The 18,147-nt window shown below is 43.1% G+C and overlaps 1 protein-coding gene across 2 annotated transcripts in view; it reads right to left on the bottom strand.

Moving 5' to 3' along the window:
* Positions 1-3,938: 3,938 nt before the first annotated feature.
* The window catches only part of GPC4 (glypican 4), a 67,558-nt gene continuing 53,349 nt past the window's right edge, over positions 3,939-18,147 (bottom strand). For both annotated transcript variants that reach the window (XM_084535142.1, XM_084535143.1), the window contains exons 4-9: positions 14,667-14,832; positions 8,136-8,266; positions 7,869-8,015; positions 7,300-7,436; positions 5,288-5,463; positions 3,939-4,962 (exon numbers count right to left, since the gene is read on the bottom strand). In XM_084535142.1, coding sequence (XP_084391268.1) covers positions 4,754-4,962; positions 5,288-5,463; positions 7,300-7,436; positions 7,869-8,015; positions 8,136-8,266; positions 14,667-14,832 — 966 coding nt within the window. In that variant the 3' untranslated portion in view covers positions 3,939-4,753. The remainder of the gene's footprint in view (positions 4,963-5,287; positions 5,464-7,299; positions 7,437-7,868; positions 8,016-8,135; positions 8,267-14,666; positions 14,833-18,147) is intronic.

Below are 18,147 nucleotides of genomic sequence, written 5' to 3'. Positions count from 1 at the left end.
GACGCCTTCCCCTCCTCCCGAGGCAGGCAGCCCCTCCTTGATCCAGCAGTTATAAAAGGACTCTCAATCCATGTAATCCATTAGATACAAATTACAGCAATTTAAGCACACTTGACCCAGAATTACAGCAAGCCCATAAAGAGCTGCATCTTCCCAGGCAATTTACACTGTTACATGCCCTCAAACAAGCCAAAGCAGAGGATTTAAAACAGAAACAAAAACAAACCATAAAAACAACACCAAACAACCCCCCCAAAAACATGATGCCTGCAACAGCAGTATCAAGAAGAACTGAAAACCAGTACTAAAGGCTGGTTTACATTCAGGTTGTCCTTAAAAAAAAAAAAGCCACAGTTACACAATCTCTAATCAACACGTGTCTTGCAGATATGGATCACCTTATGCCATTAAATCACAGCCACATGAAAGAAGATGCTGTGAAGTGTGGCATGACACCACACGACTGTTTGGGACATGGAAAATAACCACACCAAGCACAGGGGACACTGGCACAAGGCCAGCATGGGACAGTGCTGACTAAGGTGGCTGCTCCACCCTCCCAGGGCAGCTACTTGCTGCAAATCTCACCCTGGGGTGTAACCCTCACCATCCAGGTTGGGGATTGCAATACTCCTACATCAATTTTACCACTCTGCTTTCATTTCTATGTTTTTAAATTATGACTATCCTTATAGACAGCATCCAAAAGAAAAGCAGCAGCAGAGGAAGGCCCCCTCAGCCCATCCTAAATGGGAAAATAAAACCAACAGCATTAAGGAAAAAGACAAAACAAACAAACAAACAAGCTGTTTTCTTCCAGCAATGGGAGATGGATATATCCAGGTTTGGATTTTCAGCCACAGCCACCAGCTTCCACTGGCACAATCCTTGTTCTTCAGCATCCCCAACATGCGTCAGGAGTGTCTGTGTTGGCAGGAGATGCCCACTACTGCTCCCAGCTGTAGGGATGTGCAAGTGCATAGGCCTTCCCACCAACAAGAAACACTCAGGTTTTGTGCTGGAAAGTGAAGCGCACAAGAGCAGCAGCACTGGTGCAGAGCGCCACTGGTGTGGTTTACTGCTGCTGCCAGCATGTCAGCCATGCACCATGCATCACTGCTTTCACAACAGGGGACTGCACAAGAGAAGTGTGAGGGTAGAGGGTGCCCGTGGTGGTGGTGGTGTGACAAACAGAGCCATTGGTTACTGTAGGACATGCTACAAAAACATCCAAAGAAATTGAAAGGATTTTTGTGCGCCTTGCCCTGAAATGTCTGATACCAGATGCTACCATGACCAAGGAGCCAGGACCAGGTTAGAGGCCTTACCTGGTTCAGCAAGTCTTGCATCCAGCTAAAGCAATTAGAGGATGGGGAGGGAAAGTTCATCATCATCAGGTATAAGAAATAATTAAAGTACTGAGAAGTTGCACCTTTCAAGAATACATATGCCAACTTGCCTGTGAGGACAAATGCCAGGTTAAGCTCAGCCTTCACTGAAGCATCACCCATTTTGCTGCCCAGAAGCCTCCCAACAAGAATCACCTCAACAGGAGGCAGTGCCAAGGCCAGAACAGCACCAGAGGGACTCCTCCTGCCGCTCCAGTCACCGGTCTCGACTTCGGGCCACACCATCCATCACAGGATGAAATGAGAGGCTGTTTGAATACAGGAGTGCCATTGTTTGCTCTCTTTTTCACCCTTCGTTACTATCAGAAGTGTAAATAGGCAGGCTGGTCTGCTGGGGAAACACATAGCGACCTGTACGTGTACATCACCTGAACAGCTGTCGCAGCACAGGGTGGCGTGTGCTTCACTCAGAAGAGCAAAAGAGTCACTGATCTGTTACAGCAGATCCTTTCAGAGGCTGGATTTTTTTTTTATTCAACTCTGGGAGACAGCACCTCAATGCCACCAAGAATACCACCTTCTCTGGTTAACTTTGTTTCTGAAGCTCATTAGTACTTCCATTAATAATTAATTTATACATGGGAATTTTTCTTTAAAGCACGACCATAATGGCAATGGTTATTTGGAAAAAAACAAACACTGGAAGAAATGGAGCAGATGCCTTCTGACGAGCAAGCAGCCAGCAGCATGCCTCAGTCCCCACCCGTATGGTTTAGTTTACAAGCTCATGTCAGAGAGCCAATTTCACACACAAACACAAAATAAAAGCAGGAACACAACTTTTCATCATCCTACATTGATGTTTACTCTTGTTTCCTGTAGCCCCAGGTGACAAATCTGTCCTTGATATAGTGGAGGATTGTTGTGCTATTAACAACGTCAACTGGACAAGTTTAAAACTCACGTCAGGTCTTTGCATTGTTTGCTTTTACCAAACTAATGAATAATAATTAGTAAGCAATTAGATGTAAAATGATAAATATAAATTCAGAAATGTTTTTCTTTAAGTACACACTGGGCAGAACGCTTAAAAGCAGGAGAATTTACAAGCAACTTTCTTACATATGAACATTTTTGCCAAAAACTGAGATCTTGGAAAAGTCAGCCACTCTGAACACAGGGCTTTTGTTTCACCATTCTCTGAGCTCTGAAGAAGTTTAAATTTTTTTTTCTTCATTTAACTTTGCCGGCCTGCCAGCTGGGTATAAGCCAGAAGGGTTATCCAGTCAGACCTTACTGTGATATATTTACAATGGTAGTGCATCTAAGGTTTGTTTATTTCAGGATTAAAATTCAAATGGTTAGAACCATTTAAATAATTAAAGGGCAATCAGAAAATGCCATGAAACCAAACAAATCAGTAAAAGTCATGGAAACCATCAGCAATATTTAATTCAGAAATTCTCTTTGTTAAGGAACTTAGCTGAAAGAAAACAGCTGGATGTAGTTCAACCCTCTAAATTAAAAACAATCTAACAAGGTCTATAGGGATAACTCTTTCAGCTACATATTGGAGACCAGATTCACTTCTACCAAGTAAATGTAATAGCACTCAAAGCTAGAAAGGAAATTCCTCAGAACTGAGGTAGTTTCTAAGTATCAGCACATTTTCCAATTCCTCACAAGGCAACTTAGCTATTTACAATCCATTTTTTCCCACACATAAATTTATAACTTTTTCAATTTTATGCTTCCATGATTTATTTTCTAAAGAAAAATAATCTAGCCAGAATATCCCTACTCTACTAACATCATGTTTTAATAAATAACGGGCTACTTCTAGTAAAATTAAGCCTTCAGGATTGTTTATACCAGCCAAGAATATTCCATCTTTATAGCTTTGCAGAAATTTGGTGTGAAAATAAAGTTGAATATAACACTGACCCTGAGCTAACAAGTAATTAATGCTTCAATATAAAAATAGAAAATTATCCTTACAACACAAGGGTGGAATACAGCAAACCCTCCCTCTCTCTGGATTGCTCTCCTGGCTGGATCCCAGCATCCAGCCAGACCTAAAGGCTACCCTAAAGCAGGAGGAGACACACGCAGAATAATTTTGAGTCTTTCTGAAGACTTCCCCCCCACACTCTTTTAAAAATTATTTAATATCTTTTTCTTAAAAATATACTTTTCCTTTATTAATGAGTTGTTGTACCACAAGACTGTTCCAACTGCAAAAGCATACGTAGAGAGAGACGGGCGTCTTGCATAGCTTCGAAAAGCTGCAGTCACTCTGTGCTTGGGCACTGGCTCCCAGGGGACCAAGAGCACCAAAAAGGAGGCGTCTTCAGCCCTGCCAGCTCCTGCCTGCAACAGTGCCACAGGGCATTCTGCCCAGCCTTCCCTTCTGCCCCTGGTCAGAGAGGAGACAAAACTCTTGCAAAAACAAAACCAACAGTTCTCCCTCCTTCACCCCCAGCAAAGTTTTCCTAAAAATAAGAAATAGAAAAAAAAATCAATCCAGCATTCATCTAACAAATTTGCAGACAAGACACGTGTTGGCATTTGGATCTGTGACACAACAAGTTGCTTCCAACCAAACAAGTTTAATGCCTTATTCCCACTGGAGATGCACTTCAGGAACTGACCTACATGAGTTACAGCTAATTGCAAGGATCCTGGGGAACAACTGATAACTCTTCTTAGCATCTGCAAAACTGGAATTCTCTGTAGTCTCTTCCAATTTAACCAAACATCCTGTAAAGAAAGTACAACCTGCTCCTGGCATTACCACCTTATGCAAATGGGGCACTTGGCACACTGACCGGTTCTGTCTTCATGTTGTTTCGCTGCATAATAAAGACAAATTACTTCCACTTTTTTCCAGATAAGGCAACTAACATTACGTGGATAAACGGGAAGTTAACTACATGAAACATGTTTTCTGCTTGTTTGGTAATTATTTTTCCCCATAAGATAACATGATAAATAAAACCTGCTTCTGTACAGATATTTCTCATTTCAGAAACACATACTTGTTACATGCCAAGAAAGGACCCTGGGTTTCTTCTTTTTGTAAGAAATGTGGTAAAATAAAAATAAAAAATAAAAAAGTGATAAAGACAAATGCAGAGCTAACTACAGGCTTGTATATACATTTCTGTTATCCACCTCTATCATGGACTCTTGGTGAACGGGACAGACTGGTAGGCCCCATTCCTGTTATTCCCAGAATAGCAAGGGAAAAAAATCAGTATCTTAAAACCAGTGGCAACATAGTAAAAACTGTACACTGTTGTCCGTTAACTTAAAAAGCAAAGTCACTAGATGGTATAAAAGTGAAAGCAGGTGCCTTCTAACTTTGATAATAAAAGTCTTTTTTTCCCCACTATGCTGCACAATTATCTCCATTGTCTTTGCATGGCCAAGAACAAAATGCTAAGGAACAAGGCTGCTTGTGATAAACCGCTACTGGTAGCGGCAGAAGTGTTCACTTTTTTATCACTCTTGTTGGAGTTTCCAGTAACTTCGGTTGCATTGAACTCGAACTCCGGGGAACACTGCTGGAACTCACAGCCGCTGCCGCTCTCCTCCCCGCTGCTCTCCTCACCTGCAGGAAACACACACACACGCTGTAGCCCTCTGCAGCTCAATGCTTTGTTTGCAAAAGGCAGCAAGGAAAAGAAAAAACCAAAATCACAATATGCAGATGCCTCTGTGATGCTCCTGGTGTAAGGAGAATGCCGATGCCTCACAGCGCACAGTATTTCAGCATTTATGAGACTCTGCACGCAGCCTGCCAGAGATGCAATTTCTCACCCTCCTTACTAACTCACAGATAGCTGAAGCTTAGCTAGTTACTCTGTGTTAGCATGAACTCCAATTAAAAGGAGGAAGAAAAAAGTAAAGCAAAAGGCAAACAAAAGCAAACGTACTGATGTCAATGAAGTCAACGTCGTTCCCACTGTATGCGTTCTTCAGCTTGTTGGTCATCACCCGCAGAGCCATGATTTGCCGGCGAATCACCATGTCTGGCTTGGTAATATCGACTTCCACCTCTGGGTTATTCACTTGACTTGCCAAGCCGTTTCCAGTCACTGCAAAGTCATATCTAAAAAGAAACCATTCCTGGTGTTACTGGAGCTGCAGCTCAGCAGCGACCACGCTGAGGGGTGAGAGTGTGGAAAGACAGTGATGCCGACCCCGCTTCTCCACTCAGGTGGTTTTCTGAGCCTAATGCTTTCTTCCCACATGCTAGCCCACATGGAGCACTTCTCTGGCTTCTTAGCATGAGAAATTAATCAGTGTTCTTATGTATCCTGTGCCTTTTACATGCCTTGCCTTCTACCTGGGGTTAGGGAATTTTCTCCTCCATTTGAAAAAAGAAGGAAGATATAGGGTTTATAATAATAATGGCTTAACAGCAGCATAAATCAGCTTGCTGCAAGGCAGCAGAGCAACACAAGCTATTGAGATGCCCTGATGTCCGGTTAGATGACACTTGTAGGAAAACAACCTTTGGGGTCATAGCTATGCCAGAGAAACTTACGGGAACTGTTGGAGGCAAGAGTCTTTCTGGCTTTGCATAATACACCTCAACAATAAAGCTGCTACATATGGACTGCTCACCACATAGACATGAGATGCAATTTCTCTAATAACCCCAGCAGGAAAAACATCTGTGATTTTGAAAATGAGATAACATAACTCAACTTATTGGTAGACAACAGCCACCCTACTCTGCCTGAGGATGTGTGTATGCTCAGGTCTGCGCTGCTGCACATCTGAACACAAGGACAATCTGCTGGTTTAAATGAGCTACTGAGCAACAAAACCCAACAGAATATATCTCCTGAAACAGGCATTTGTAGTATCATCTTATAGAGTAGGAATGACACCTTTTATCTTACAGACCAGATATATGACACTGCTTTCTAAATCCAATTACCTGACTTGCAAGAAAAATCATTGTTTAACAGAAGAAAATATTACTCTCGCTTAATTACAGTACCAACATTAGTTCCTGCAGACAGGAGGGCAGAGCCATTTCTTGTGACAGAGACCAAAACCATAAAGCTAGCTGAGCAATGCAGAGTTTCAGGCACCCATGAAACAGTGTAAAATTTATGCAGTAATCCTGCACACCAGAAATATCTAAATATTAAGAACAAAAGCTGTAAATATGAAGAAAAACAGCTGGAAAACCATGGACTTTTATATATATATACACACATATATATATATTTATATATATACACACACAATGAACATCTTGGATTTTGCTTATTTCCTCAGTAAGCGAGCAGGAAAAAAAAAAAACCTTCTATTTCCAAAATAAAAGTTAAACAGTTACATAAACCATACGACAGAAATCCTTTGGCTTATTCATGTGTTGGTAATTTCTTTCTTAGGAAAAAAAAAAAAAAAAAAAAAGGTTTTGTAACTGTTTTTCCACAAAAAGTGGGCATGAAAACCACTGGTCCCATTGTGCCAGTGTCCTCAGCAGCAGAGAAGCAGACCTTTCTCTGGCTTCCAACTCCTTTGCCCTTGCTTAACAAGAAACCCAGAAATAGCTCCTGGTAAGCATCATGCAAGAAGCACAAAGTGGGGGCACTGAAGCAACAACACAATGTGAGCATCTCCAGTCTTTTAGCCAAGGCTTTGTACACCTCACCTCCCCAGACCTGCGAGTGGTCAGTAAGAGTCTCAAGTGTGAAGAGAGAAACCGCATCTGGGTATCTTTTAAAACAATCCACCACATAGAGCTCAGACAACCCTTTAGCTTTGCATCCAAGCTCTCTTGCCTACAAGAAGATGAGCCAAAGGAGCAGCCAGGCTCAGGGGAGATGTGTGTAAGCCTTGGAAGAGCAGTGGCTCATGGTGTTAGGCCAGCATATGGGGACAAACTGAGGGGAAGCGTTCACCCAGGGCAGGGGTTTCTCCAAACCTGCTCTTGGCGCTCCCGTTCCAGCACTCGTTCTCGTTGACAGTGCCTACAGACATCTTTTCATCATTGCAAATGTTGCCAGGGAGAGATGACCAAAATTTTTTGGCTTGCTTCAGCTTTTCTTTTACATCAGTAACCTATTAAAAAAAAAAAAAAAAAAAAAAAGAGACATAATCCAGAATACCAAACACTCATTAAAAGCAAAGCTGGAAAGGTATTTTTATCACAACAGACGTGTACAAGCCAGATCTTTAGGCTGCATGTAAAGTTGTGTCGTTTTGATGGTTGATTTACTTTTTAATACAAAATTAAACACCACTCTTCAAACGCATATTACTCATAAGCAAAGCCTTTAAACAGGCACTTTCTGACACACAAGTATTGAGGTAATTTACATCCAGAGCCATGGACAGATTACACCCCTCGGAGAGTTTAAGGCAGCCAAGGAATATTTAAGAAAGAAAAAGAGAAAACCACCAACCAACAACTACAAATTACAAGTGGAAAAAGAACACCGCAGTACATAGGGGAGTAGCACCTGCATAGTACTGGCCAGACAGGGCACTCACCAGCCTGTCCAAACTCGTGCCAGCGGCTGTAGTTGGCCGCTCCTCCGGGTTGTATGGTCTAAAGCGAGCACTGAAACCACTTTCAGAGACAGAGCGAGCGGTTCGACCTTGTGCAAGTGTTTTTGGCTGGCCACATCCCTGGAAAACCTATGCAAGAGAAGGAAATGGTTTTACGAAACGGGAGTTACAAGAGACCTCCTCTTCAGAACCCAGAGGGAAATACAATACACTAGGCAAATAAAGCCAATGTCCCCACTGCCCATTTACCTTCTGAGACACCTGCATGCTGTTCTCCTGCATGTTCATGATTGCATCTGAAATTTTCACATCAATGGGATCCATGACTGACTCAATATTAAAAGGCCCCTCCAGCCTCTCTGCTACCAGCAGCATTGAATCTAACACAAAGAGAGAAATGAAAGCTTTTAATGAAGCTGCTTTAAGGATAACACACATCAAGCACACGGGGATGCACAGACCCTCTGCTCCAAAATGGGCGTTTCAAGCATGCTCCTGAGCAGAACAACATCCCCTCCTCATCACTCATTAAAGGCAGTGTGGTGTTGCATTTGAAACTCCTCACAATCCGATGTGAACAAGTGACTAGTTTGCTCTGTATGAAGACATCAAGGCAAGACATGGCCATGACCAGCCCAGCAGGGCTGGCCAAGGAGAACCACACAGGTGCCACAGCAGTACACAGATGTTCACCACCACAGCATCACTTCTGACTAGTGCATGTCTGCAGGAAACATTGTGCTGCATTCCCAAGGCCTATAACTTCAACAGACTGGCTGGCACTTACTGGGCTGCCAGCACTCAGCCACGGGCTCATACACATCAAAAGCAGCGCTAAGTGAGGGAGAGCCTTCACAGTCTGCCAAAATGTAGTCTGTAATCAGCTACTCCCACTAAAACTAGCATTACTAAAACCCTCCTCTCCATGCTTATTTATTAAAGGTTTCCTTGTGTCACTTGTTTTTAAAGACTGCTTTCAGAGCTGAAAGAGAGAGAGCCACCAGCTTCGTCATGCCAGTCCTGACCAGCAGACACTGACACGGAAGGGTCCAAGAGCACCACCACTGCGGCCTCTCCCTTACAGGGAGCTACAGACTTGGCTGTCTGGAGAATACATGGGACTGTATGATCCGGCATTACATGGGCACAAGGGAGACTGCAGGAGCCTAAGACAAATGCTGTGCACTGATGATATATATGGCACGTGTTCTATGCAAGGGCAGATGGAAAAGTCCCTCAGACAACACCAGCTCGGTCCTCCCGTGCTGACACGCACGTACTCTTCAAATACATCATTAAACGTGGCAGCTACTGTACTTCCATCACTTCCTCTGGGAAATTATTATTGGCATTAAAGATTTCACCCTGCACTGCATTTAATTTAAGCCTTGTCTGAGCCTCCCCTAAACAGCACCTGCAGGCCCATGTCTTGTGCTGGGCAGTCACCTCCTCTTGTCCATCACAACCTTTATTTAACATCAGTTTCCTCTGCAATCCCTCAATTTCTGAAGCACTGTTTTCTGCTCTCCTCTCCCGTGTCGCTTCATGCTGCTTTGCCACAAATTCGTAACTTTGCAGTTGCATTATTATTATTTATTTATTTATTTATAATTTTTCTAGCCTGTATGACACAGGTGAGCATAACAGCACCTACAGCCCCAAGGAAGCCCTCTCCCAAGGAGTGGTTCCCCATTCCCAAGGATACACCCATTCCCTTTCATTAAGGGAGAAATGAGTGTTTTACATTCAGTCTATCAATTTCTCTATTAATTTCTCTTGAAAAGTGTTTTTTGTGATGTTCATTTTCTTAAGTGCAGAAAGTACTTTTGACAAGCAGAAAATTTCTGTGGGCTTCAGTTACCAATTACAGTCCTATAAAGATATTCCAAATACTAAAACATTGACTAATAGCTCTGCCTGCATGTCCAATTCCTTTCAAGCTACACTAAAAAATAAAAAAAATAAAATATGCAATTTAGCTACTTACGTATTTAAAAATAATAAAAATAAATCCCAAAAATTCAACACAAAAAACACCACACAAGTTGCAGAAGCATTCCTAACCTGGAAATCCACTCTGTAAAGACAAATCTGTTTTAAAGATTTGCTGGGCATGGATTGATCAGGGGACCAAGAGACCCTAAAAATTCCTTTGGAGGAGCTGGAGCCTCAGTGAGGACCAGTGGTGCCATCCAAGGGATGCTTAGGGATGAAACCCACAAGGAGCTCAAGCGCCAGGAAACACCCTCACCCCTCAGATGCACACAACCAGCATTAATGACAGAGCTGCTGCAGGGCATGGCTGGAATTTAGCCGTCACTGACTACAAACAGGTCTGAAATAAATGCATTTTTTTAAAGAAGGTAATAACAAATGAAACAAAGAGTCTTAGACTGTATTGTGGTGGGCTCCAATAAAGTGATGCTTCAAATCTCTGAGTAATGACTACTAGCATGAATATACCATTGTGCCGGAGGAGAGAAAAATGCTTTTGATGTGCTACCAAATAGAGACTTTTGTAAACAAGTGGAGCACAACTTAAATGTGTTCATCATTGTCAAAGCTTTTGGGGTTTTTCACGCACATAAAGAACATCCCATCGCAGTTTGGAGGAAGCCGCTCATTTCAAATAAAAATATTATGAATAGACAGATAATAAAACATACAAAAATGCATAATTTTTAAAAAAGAAAATCATTCCATTTTGTAACTACTTAATTCTCTGAGTGGCCAGGAAAGGCCGCAGATCAATAAAGTGTTTGTGAAAGACTGAAAGGAAACATAAACCCCAATTCTTCTGGCTGTTTGGCGTCTTTGTAAACTTTGAGCCGGGCAGGCCATACACAAGACCATGGGAATGTAGAGCGAATTGGGTCCTTTGTTACTGATGGTGCCATGGCGTTACATGTATCACAGCAAAGGAATGCAGCCACTGCTTTGACTGCTGATATAGAAAATGCATTCGGCCTCCAGCAGAGCTGCCAAAGCTGGCTATAAAAGATAAGGAAAGCAATAATTGCCCTTGGAGAATATATTCAACTGTAGCTCTTCAGGAGTAGTGATAGATACTGACAAGAAGCACTAAATGAAATAAACTTTCATTAAAAAGAGGAGGGGGAGGGGAATGGGGGACTCTACCCAGCCCACAGTCTTGATTTGGGGGTGATCCTGCAAACTTTTACCTCCCACCAGGAGCTGGCTGGTGTCCTCACCAGCAGTCATAGCGAGCAGTAGATTCCCTCTGGCAGCCACATTTGACATTAATAAGGTTGGCTGGGATTCAAGATAACATTAGCACTGCTGCACTTTGAGAGGGGAGGCAAGTTGCACTAAAATCATAAACTAAGCTTAGGTGTAACTTGTCTCCCAGAAAGATTTTCTTCCCCGCTCCCCCTCCCCAGCTCCAGTTCAAAATAACCGGCACTTACAAGCCACGGCAAGGTGGCTCTGCAAGTTTGATCTACTTCACAAAAGAAGTCTGGCAGAGTTAAAAACATACGCTGGTCATTTATTACAAACACAGAGCACGACAAAGACTGTCTTTCCTCACTGCTGGGGAGACAGAAGTGGATTTGGAGAGGGGAAAAAACAACAACAACAAAAAAAAAACCCACACCACACCATATAGCATCATCCCTTAAAGACTCTTTTCCTCCTGCATACATTTGTCCTTGCTACTGGCATTGAGACAATCCTTGGCGACAAAGCACCTCGCACTCATGAAGGAAAGCAATTCTTTTGCATTGTGCCACCAATAATCAGAAACCCACATCGTCAGCCTCACTGTCTGACTTGAAGAACAAAAGGCAGTTTTCAGTCTTAACCCCAAGATCTGATTTAAAAGGAGAGGGAAGGAGGGGGAAGACCTTGACCATTCATTAACGACAATCATTTTTTTTAAAAGGAAAAAATTCTTTGCACACAAAGTAGTACTCCAGATATGTATATGGGGAGCCTGAATTCTACATCTTTGAGCAGAGTAAACCTTTGTGGAAAAAAAATCATGAAAAGGCACTGGAGATTAACATTGTTAATTCAGGAAAGCCTTTACATATACTCCCACCCCAAAGCTTGTCTGAAACAAAGTATACCGCTGCCTAATTGGTGTACAATTGTGTCGAGAATGGATGGCAAAATAATTTAAAGATAGTTAAATGAGAATAAAAGAATACAATTCAGTCATTGTTTCATACATTGCAACTTAAATGGTACTTTGCAAAAGTAAGGCAGGAGGAAGTCTTTGTCTTGAAGAGCCTACAAACTCAGCATCCCAGTTTGGAAAAGCTTTACATAAGTGACTTACATAGAGAGCCACTAACTTTAGGGGTGCTATTCTTCTATTAAACATTGTCAATCTGGGCATAACCAGGCAATGAAGACAGAGATAAATAAAGGTTACTGAAAAGAAAGACAATGGTAAAAAAGAATCAGTAAGCTATACTATAGTCAGAAATAATCTTACAAATTAATGTGTGTGTGTTTTTTTTTTTTTTTAACAGAAACATGTACACAAACATTCAGATGCATATTTTACACACACATACACATAAATTCACACATACTTCCAGTATCTATTGCTAGTTCCCCTCTTTAACTATCTTTAAATTATTTCACTCACTTCAAAATCTGTTTTTGGCACACAAATTATCATAGCTTAGTATTTACGCCCACAGTGCAAACCAGGATTAAGCACAAGCACATGCAAGTGAGTTGTTGTTGTTTTTTTGTTTGCTTTTAAACTTAAAAACACGCAAAGGACATTTGCCACATATGCACTCCCCCAAAAAAACACCAGATCTGTTTAATTTAGTTTGCCTCAAGTGTCAAATTGAGACGGAAAACAAAATCTGCAACATAACCAGCACCTGTTCAGTTATTAAATTGACTGAAGAAAGCACAGCTTAAGTTCTTGGTATCTGTGCTCCACCACAAGTGCAAATAGTGCCAGTAAACGTAACAAAGCGTAATACTGTACTTCAGTAATGAGTGGGCAAGAAGCCTTTAGGGAGCAAGCGCTGCAAGAAGAAAGCTTTGCTTCCAACCTGGAATTGCACTTATTTATTTTGTCTTGTTTAATAGTCTTAATTATCGTATGTAGTCCCTGATCAGTCTCGTGTGACAGGGCTTGCTGGCTTCCCCCAAGTTTCGTTTTTAGTTGCATACCACCTACAGCAATTAGCTGCTTGTGCTTTTGTCTGTTTTCTGGCATTATGCCCTTCCCTTTCATGGGATTCCTCTTTTCTACTTGGACTAGATGTTTGCAAGTCTCCTGGCTTTGAGCTATTTCAGCAACAATTGTAGCTGAAATACTTAATATTCTCATGAGAAAGACGGCTGGCAGGAATGGGGGGGGGAGTGGGGGGGAGGAATGACAGCCTCCCAGAGAATGACTTAGAAACCCAATTTAGTGTCACATTTAACTCCCTACATGGAACACACAGGCAAAAAAACACCTTCTGAAATAATACCCTTCATACATCCAGTTGGCACAAGCAATTAAATGAAAAGCCTGTACACAAAACACAAGTTCTACAATTTAAATCTAGCCTAGGACACCAATTATCAGCAATTTCCCTTTTTTATCTCACAGTTTAATGAAAGGGACTTTTTTTCTAACCGTTTATTTTTTTTCCCCTCCAAGAGCAGAATTGGAAGAGTACCACAGCCTTGTCAGTAGCTGCAGAAACTTTACACGTGCACTTCATCATACATTAAAACTATAGCGAAGTGACTGTTCCCAAAAGATGCTTTCACAGATAAATCAAAGCTCCTTGAAAAGGAGCACAAACGAAAACATTTAACATTATCTTGCCTGTGCCCAAAAAACGTGATGTGTCACAAATTGTGCAGTCTTGACTGAACGTAGAATTTAATATTTCTGTCTACTCATGTATTAGACTAGTCAGTTTACTGCATATATCAAATAATAAAATTTATAAGCATGGAAAAGAAATAAACGGGAAGAAGATGATGGCAAAAGTATTTGCAAAGCACCACATACAGCCTATTGACAAAGATGGTAGCTTAGCACCAAATAAGCTGTTTACAGATTTAGACACTTTACGTTTCAATTTTTGCTATAAAATACAGGTCTACAGCCAAAGCTCACAATGGCTGATGAAGCCTCCCAGACTGCATAGCAAGAAAAACGACTTTGGGAAGAACAGATGTATGGTAACAACAATGTACAAGGAGTCATATGAAAAGAAACAGCTTATACCTACACCAGAGAGAAACCAGTGAAAGGATGGGAAGGCTGCGCAATGGGAATCCTTGGAAGCAGAGGCAAAAGGACAGGGACCAAGTCAGCAAGAGAGGAGAGCAGATCCAAGGGCAGTATGGACCAACCATCCAACCAACGTGGCTTTACAGGTTGCAAGTCTTTGCACCAAAACAGGACACTGTTTCCCTATTTCTAACTGGCGTTTGGTCTTTATTGACCTCAGCCTTTATGTTTTTGAACACCGTAATGCATCAAGACAGAGGAGATGCTGGAGCAAGCCCAGCTGTGACATAAGAGACATTCCAGGCCTACAAGCACATGGCAGCTCTATCTGCCTAGTTTCCTGCAATGGAGGTCACTGGTGCAATGAAAGTCTTGTGTATTTAGAAATTAATGTGAACTACAACAGCTTTGTTCTACACAGAGATGTGGAAGAAAATGCTAACCGATCAGACACCTAAAAATCTGCTGTAGCACACGTGGCTGCTCCTAAAAGCCATTCAAATGGGGGAAACAATATCAGGGTATCCTTACACACAGTTTTAACAGGACCTTACCCATAAAGGTATTCCATTCGGTGTCCAAATCCCCTTGGTTGGCCAAGCAGCCTCTCATAACATTAAAACAGTAATTGTAACAGGGCTTCACCGATACCAGACCTCGGCAGTACGGGCAGTACATCATTTTCAGCAGTGCTCTTGTACCCTGTGGTGTGGGGTTCACCTTTAAAAGAGAAAAAGGAGAAGAAAATTAGCCCTCAGTCACTAGAGCAAAGAAAACAAAACAAACAAAGAAACAAAAGCAAACAAACAACACATTTACCAGGGGGCTAGTTGGAATGGAACTGTGCAAAGGAGGTGTAATGAGGCATGATGCACAGGTACACAGTCCCAGAGATCTGGGTTGTGGATGAGGATTTTGGCTTACTTCCTTGGGCACACCTGCTACTCAAGGATCACAGCCAGTCCTCCCCTCTTCAGAATGTAATCTGCACTATCATGCACCCACAGAGATGCTGAGGGACCTCTGCTTGGGCTGCAAGGACAGGCACCCCAAGGGAGACATGCAGAATTTGAGCTTAGTGAAAATGATCAAGCCAAAAGGGAAACCACAAGGCTGCATTACCCATGCCCTGCTTCAAATACACACCGAAGATGACGACTCCGGACTTTCTCACGAAAAAGTGGCAGAAATGTGATGCTTGCTGATATTCCCCCCACAAGACCCATGAAGAGCAGCTCTTCCCTGACAATCACCCAGCACGGCTCTCTCACAGCCAGACCATCTCCTTTATCTGACATTCAAACCCTGCAACATAACATTTACATGACAGACACCCAGCTTCTTTTATACTCAGCACCCACCATGCTAAATAGCATAACTCTTTCCCCATGGAGGTAGCCACGATTGACGGAGGTGGCAGCCTCTTGGCACAGAGTAACAAAAGACAAGCTTGGAGGACTCCCAAAGCCAACATACCTGCAATTTTGCACTGTGGCCCGTGCAGGCGGAGCTATCTGCAGCAGGCAAGTCACCTCTGAACCCTCAACAGGGCTGTTTTCAGAAGTGACTCATGGTCATTCACGTTTGATTCACTCTCTGGCCCAGCTTCAAAACATTCATTGAAACAAATTCCACACCATTGGCCTGAGAAGCGTTAGTGCTAGCACCACGTATTGCTACTGACCATTTGGTGGGTCCATCTGAGGCACCAAACAGTCTCCCCAGGAGCCAGTCTGAGGGTTGATTAAGCATATGTGAAAATACAAAATTAGGACAGGATCGGAGATATGCTGACAAAATATAAACAGTCTCTAGAGTTTTAAGCCATGAACTTGCTACTTCTTTTAAGGCGTTTACAGAGTGCTCTAAATAGGTTATGATCCAAGACCATGCCAAGGGGAGGAGACACTGTGTGTCCTCACAAGGAAGAGAAGAGGTCATTCGGTACAAGTGGAACATCTCTGCCGGCCGCATGGGTTTTGTGGCAAAGAGGATGAGAAAGCTGAGAAGAGGCAAACTAACGTGAGGAAGCCCTCATACTGCACATAACGGCCTTGCTATTATGAAGCCCAGCATAGCATGAGGGCTATAGAGAAAGCACAACTGCTCCCTGCTTATTCTGGTACAAAATTGTTTAGTAGCACACAGAACTAGCAAGCAACAGATTTAAAAACAAAGAAAACCCGTCACATAATCAGTTCTTTGCACAAGATTAAATAGAGGGCCGCAACTCTGTCACAGATCTCCCATGCTGAAAGCTTTCATCAACTCCAGGGAAGGGTGGAAAAAGCTCAAGCAACAGTTTTTACTAGCACACACACGCACAACACCCCACACACTCAGGACTATGAAAATCTGCGGAAGAAAAGATCCACACAGAACTACCACGTTCACAGAAGCACCACATCCATCTCCACCGGTCTGCACAGCGGTTTTTAAAAGGTGGGAGAACATCCTCAGGAAGTGACCCCATCACCTGCTGTGTGCTTGTGCTTTTCCCCAGGCACCACTGCTGGCTCCAGACAAATCTCCAACGCCTGACATCCCTGGGAACAGGCTAGCTTCGCCAATAATAGCAGCAGAGTTTTAAAACCTCATCTCTTTTCTTACAAAAAGAGATTGGGGACAGAAATCTGCTGTCTTTCTGCTAACTTCAGAAAGACCACGGTTTCTCTTCAACAGGCACGGAAACTGAGTAGAAAAACAGAAGGACAATCTTCTGTGGTTTAGAGAGCTTGGAGCTGGATTTTGGCTGGCCAGCAGTATTCAGACATCATCTGTACCCCATTTATTTGCGGCTCTAGGGTACAGCTACAACTGCTCAGGCATTCAGGGCAACTGAGCTTGCTGCTGTCAACAAGAGCCACTTTAATTTTTAGAAAGGAAACAAGATGCCTTCATACACACTCCAAACAGAGGGCCTGCGACAGCTCTGAGACATGAGCTAAGATCCCAAGAAACAGCTCCCTGCAAATGAGGCAGACAGGGAAGATGCCATCAGAAACCACCACGTCTGGCCAAGACAAAATCCTTTGCCGTCATGCTGCACCGAGCACACAGGACAAAGAACGGTTGTCCCTTGTCCTGCCGGCTGAGCCGAGCCTCTTGGGGACTTCACAAAACCAAGAATTCATGGCATTGTGGCAGGAGCACACGTGGTCTCAAGCCCTCACAAAAGCCCCCACGATAGGGGAATCCTGCCTACAAGAGGAGCCATCCACAGAGCCAAGAGGCCAGTCAAACACATCCTTGCAGAGCAAACCAAACAAATGCTGCTTTCTGTGAAGGCATCGTGTAGAAAAGCGAGCGAGACGGAGCCCATTTAGCAGAGCGAAAGGAGGTGGGGTGCTCAATGCAGAAAGCTGCTTGCGGTGGTGGGGGAATCCGATTTGGAGGCTTCAGAGCACACCCGTTTGGGAGGCTCAGCAGGAGCAGGAGCCCCAGCAGATAATTCCTCATTGGGGCAGCATAGCTTTAAAGCAGAGCTAGTTCAAGTGCTGGGAAGAGCTCATGCAACAGAAAACAGCTAAATCAGATGATTTATAGTAAGAAAACTGAAAACAGACAAACGTAAAGGTATCATCTGCCAGCCAGATGGTTCAGTCTTTGCACAACAAAAAAAGTTAAGGGGGGGAACTAAACATTATCTCATACCCAGAGACAGAACTTTTGAGGAACCCCCACACCGTTGTTTTTTGTGACAAAAAACCCTTTTCATGCCACCCCGCAGTAGGCGCCAGGACCTCCACACTTATTGGAGGCTCGTCAGCAGATCCCAGCTTGTCTCACCACTGCTTGCTCTCACAAAAATGCTCTGCATCCTCCTTGGGAAGGAAATTAGCAAGAGGTTCATAGGACCAGCCAGGTGCTAGAGCAGTGTAAAGTGGGCCGGGGGCTCCATTAACACTCTGATAGAAAGCTGAAGTTTCGTGAAAGAGATTGCATGGCACAATGTTACGAAAAATCACCAGCCAGGCTGTGACCCAGGAGGCGCCTTCCCATCTTAGGTTCCCCATCCGCGCCGAGCGGCTGCAA

This window comes from Aythya ferina, assembly GCF_964211825.1.
Source record: "Aythya ferina genome assembly, chromosome: 13".
Classification (NCBI taxonomy): domain Eukaryota; kingdom Metazoa; phylum Chordata; class Aves; order Anseriformes; family Anatidae; genus Aythya; species Aythya ferina.
This window is presented reverse-complemented; position numbering and strand designations above follow the sequence as displayed.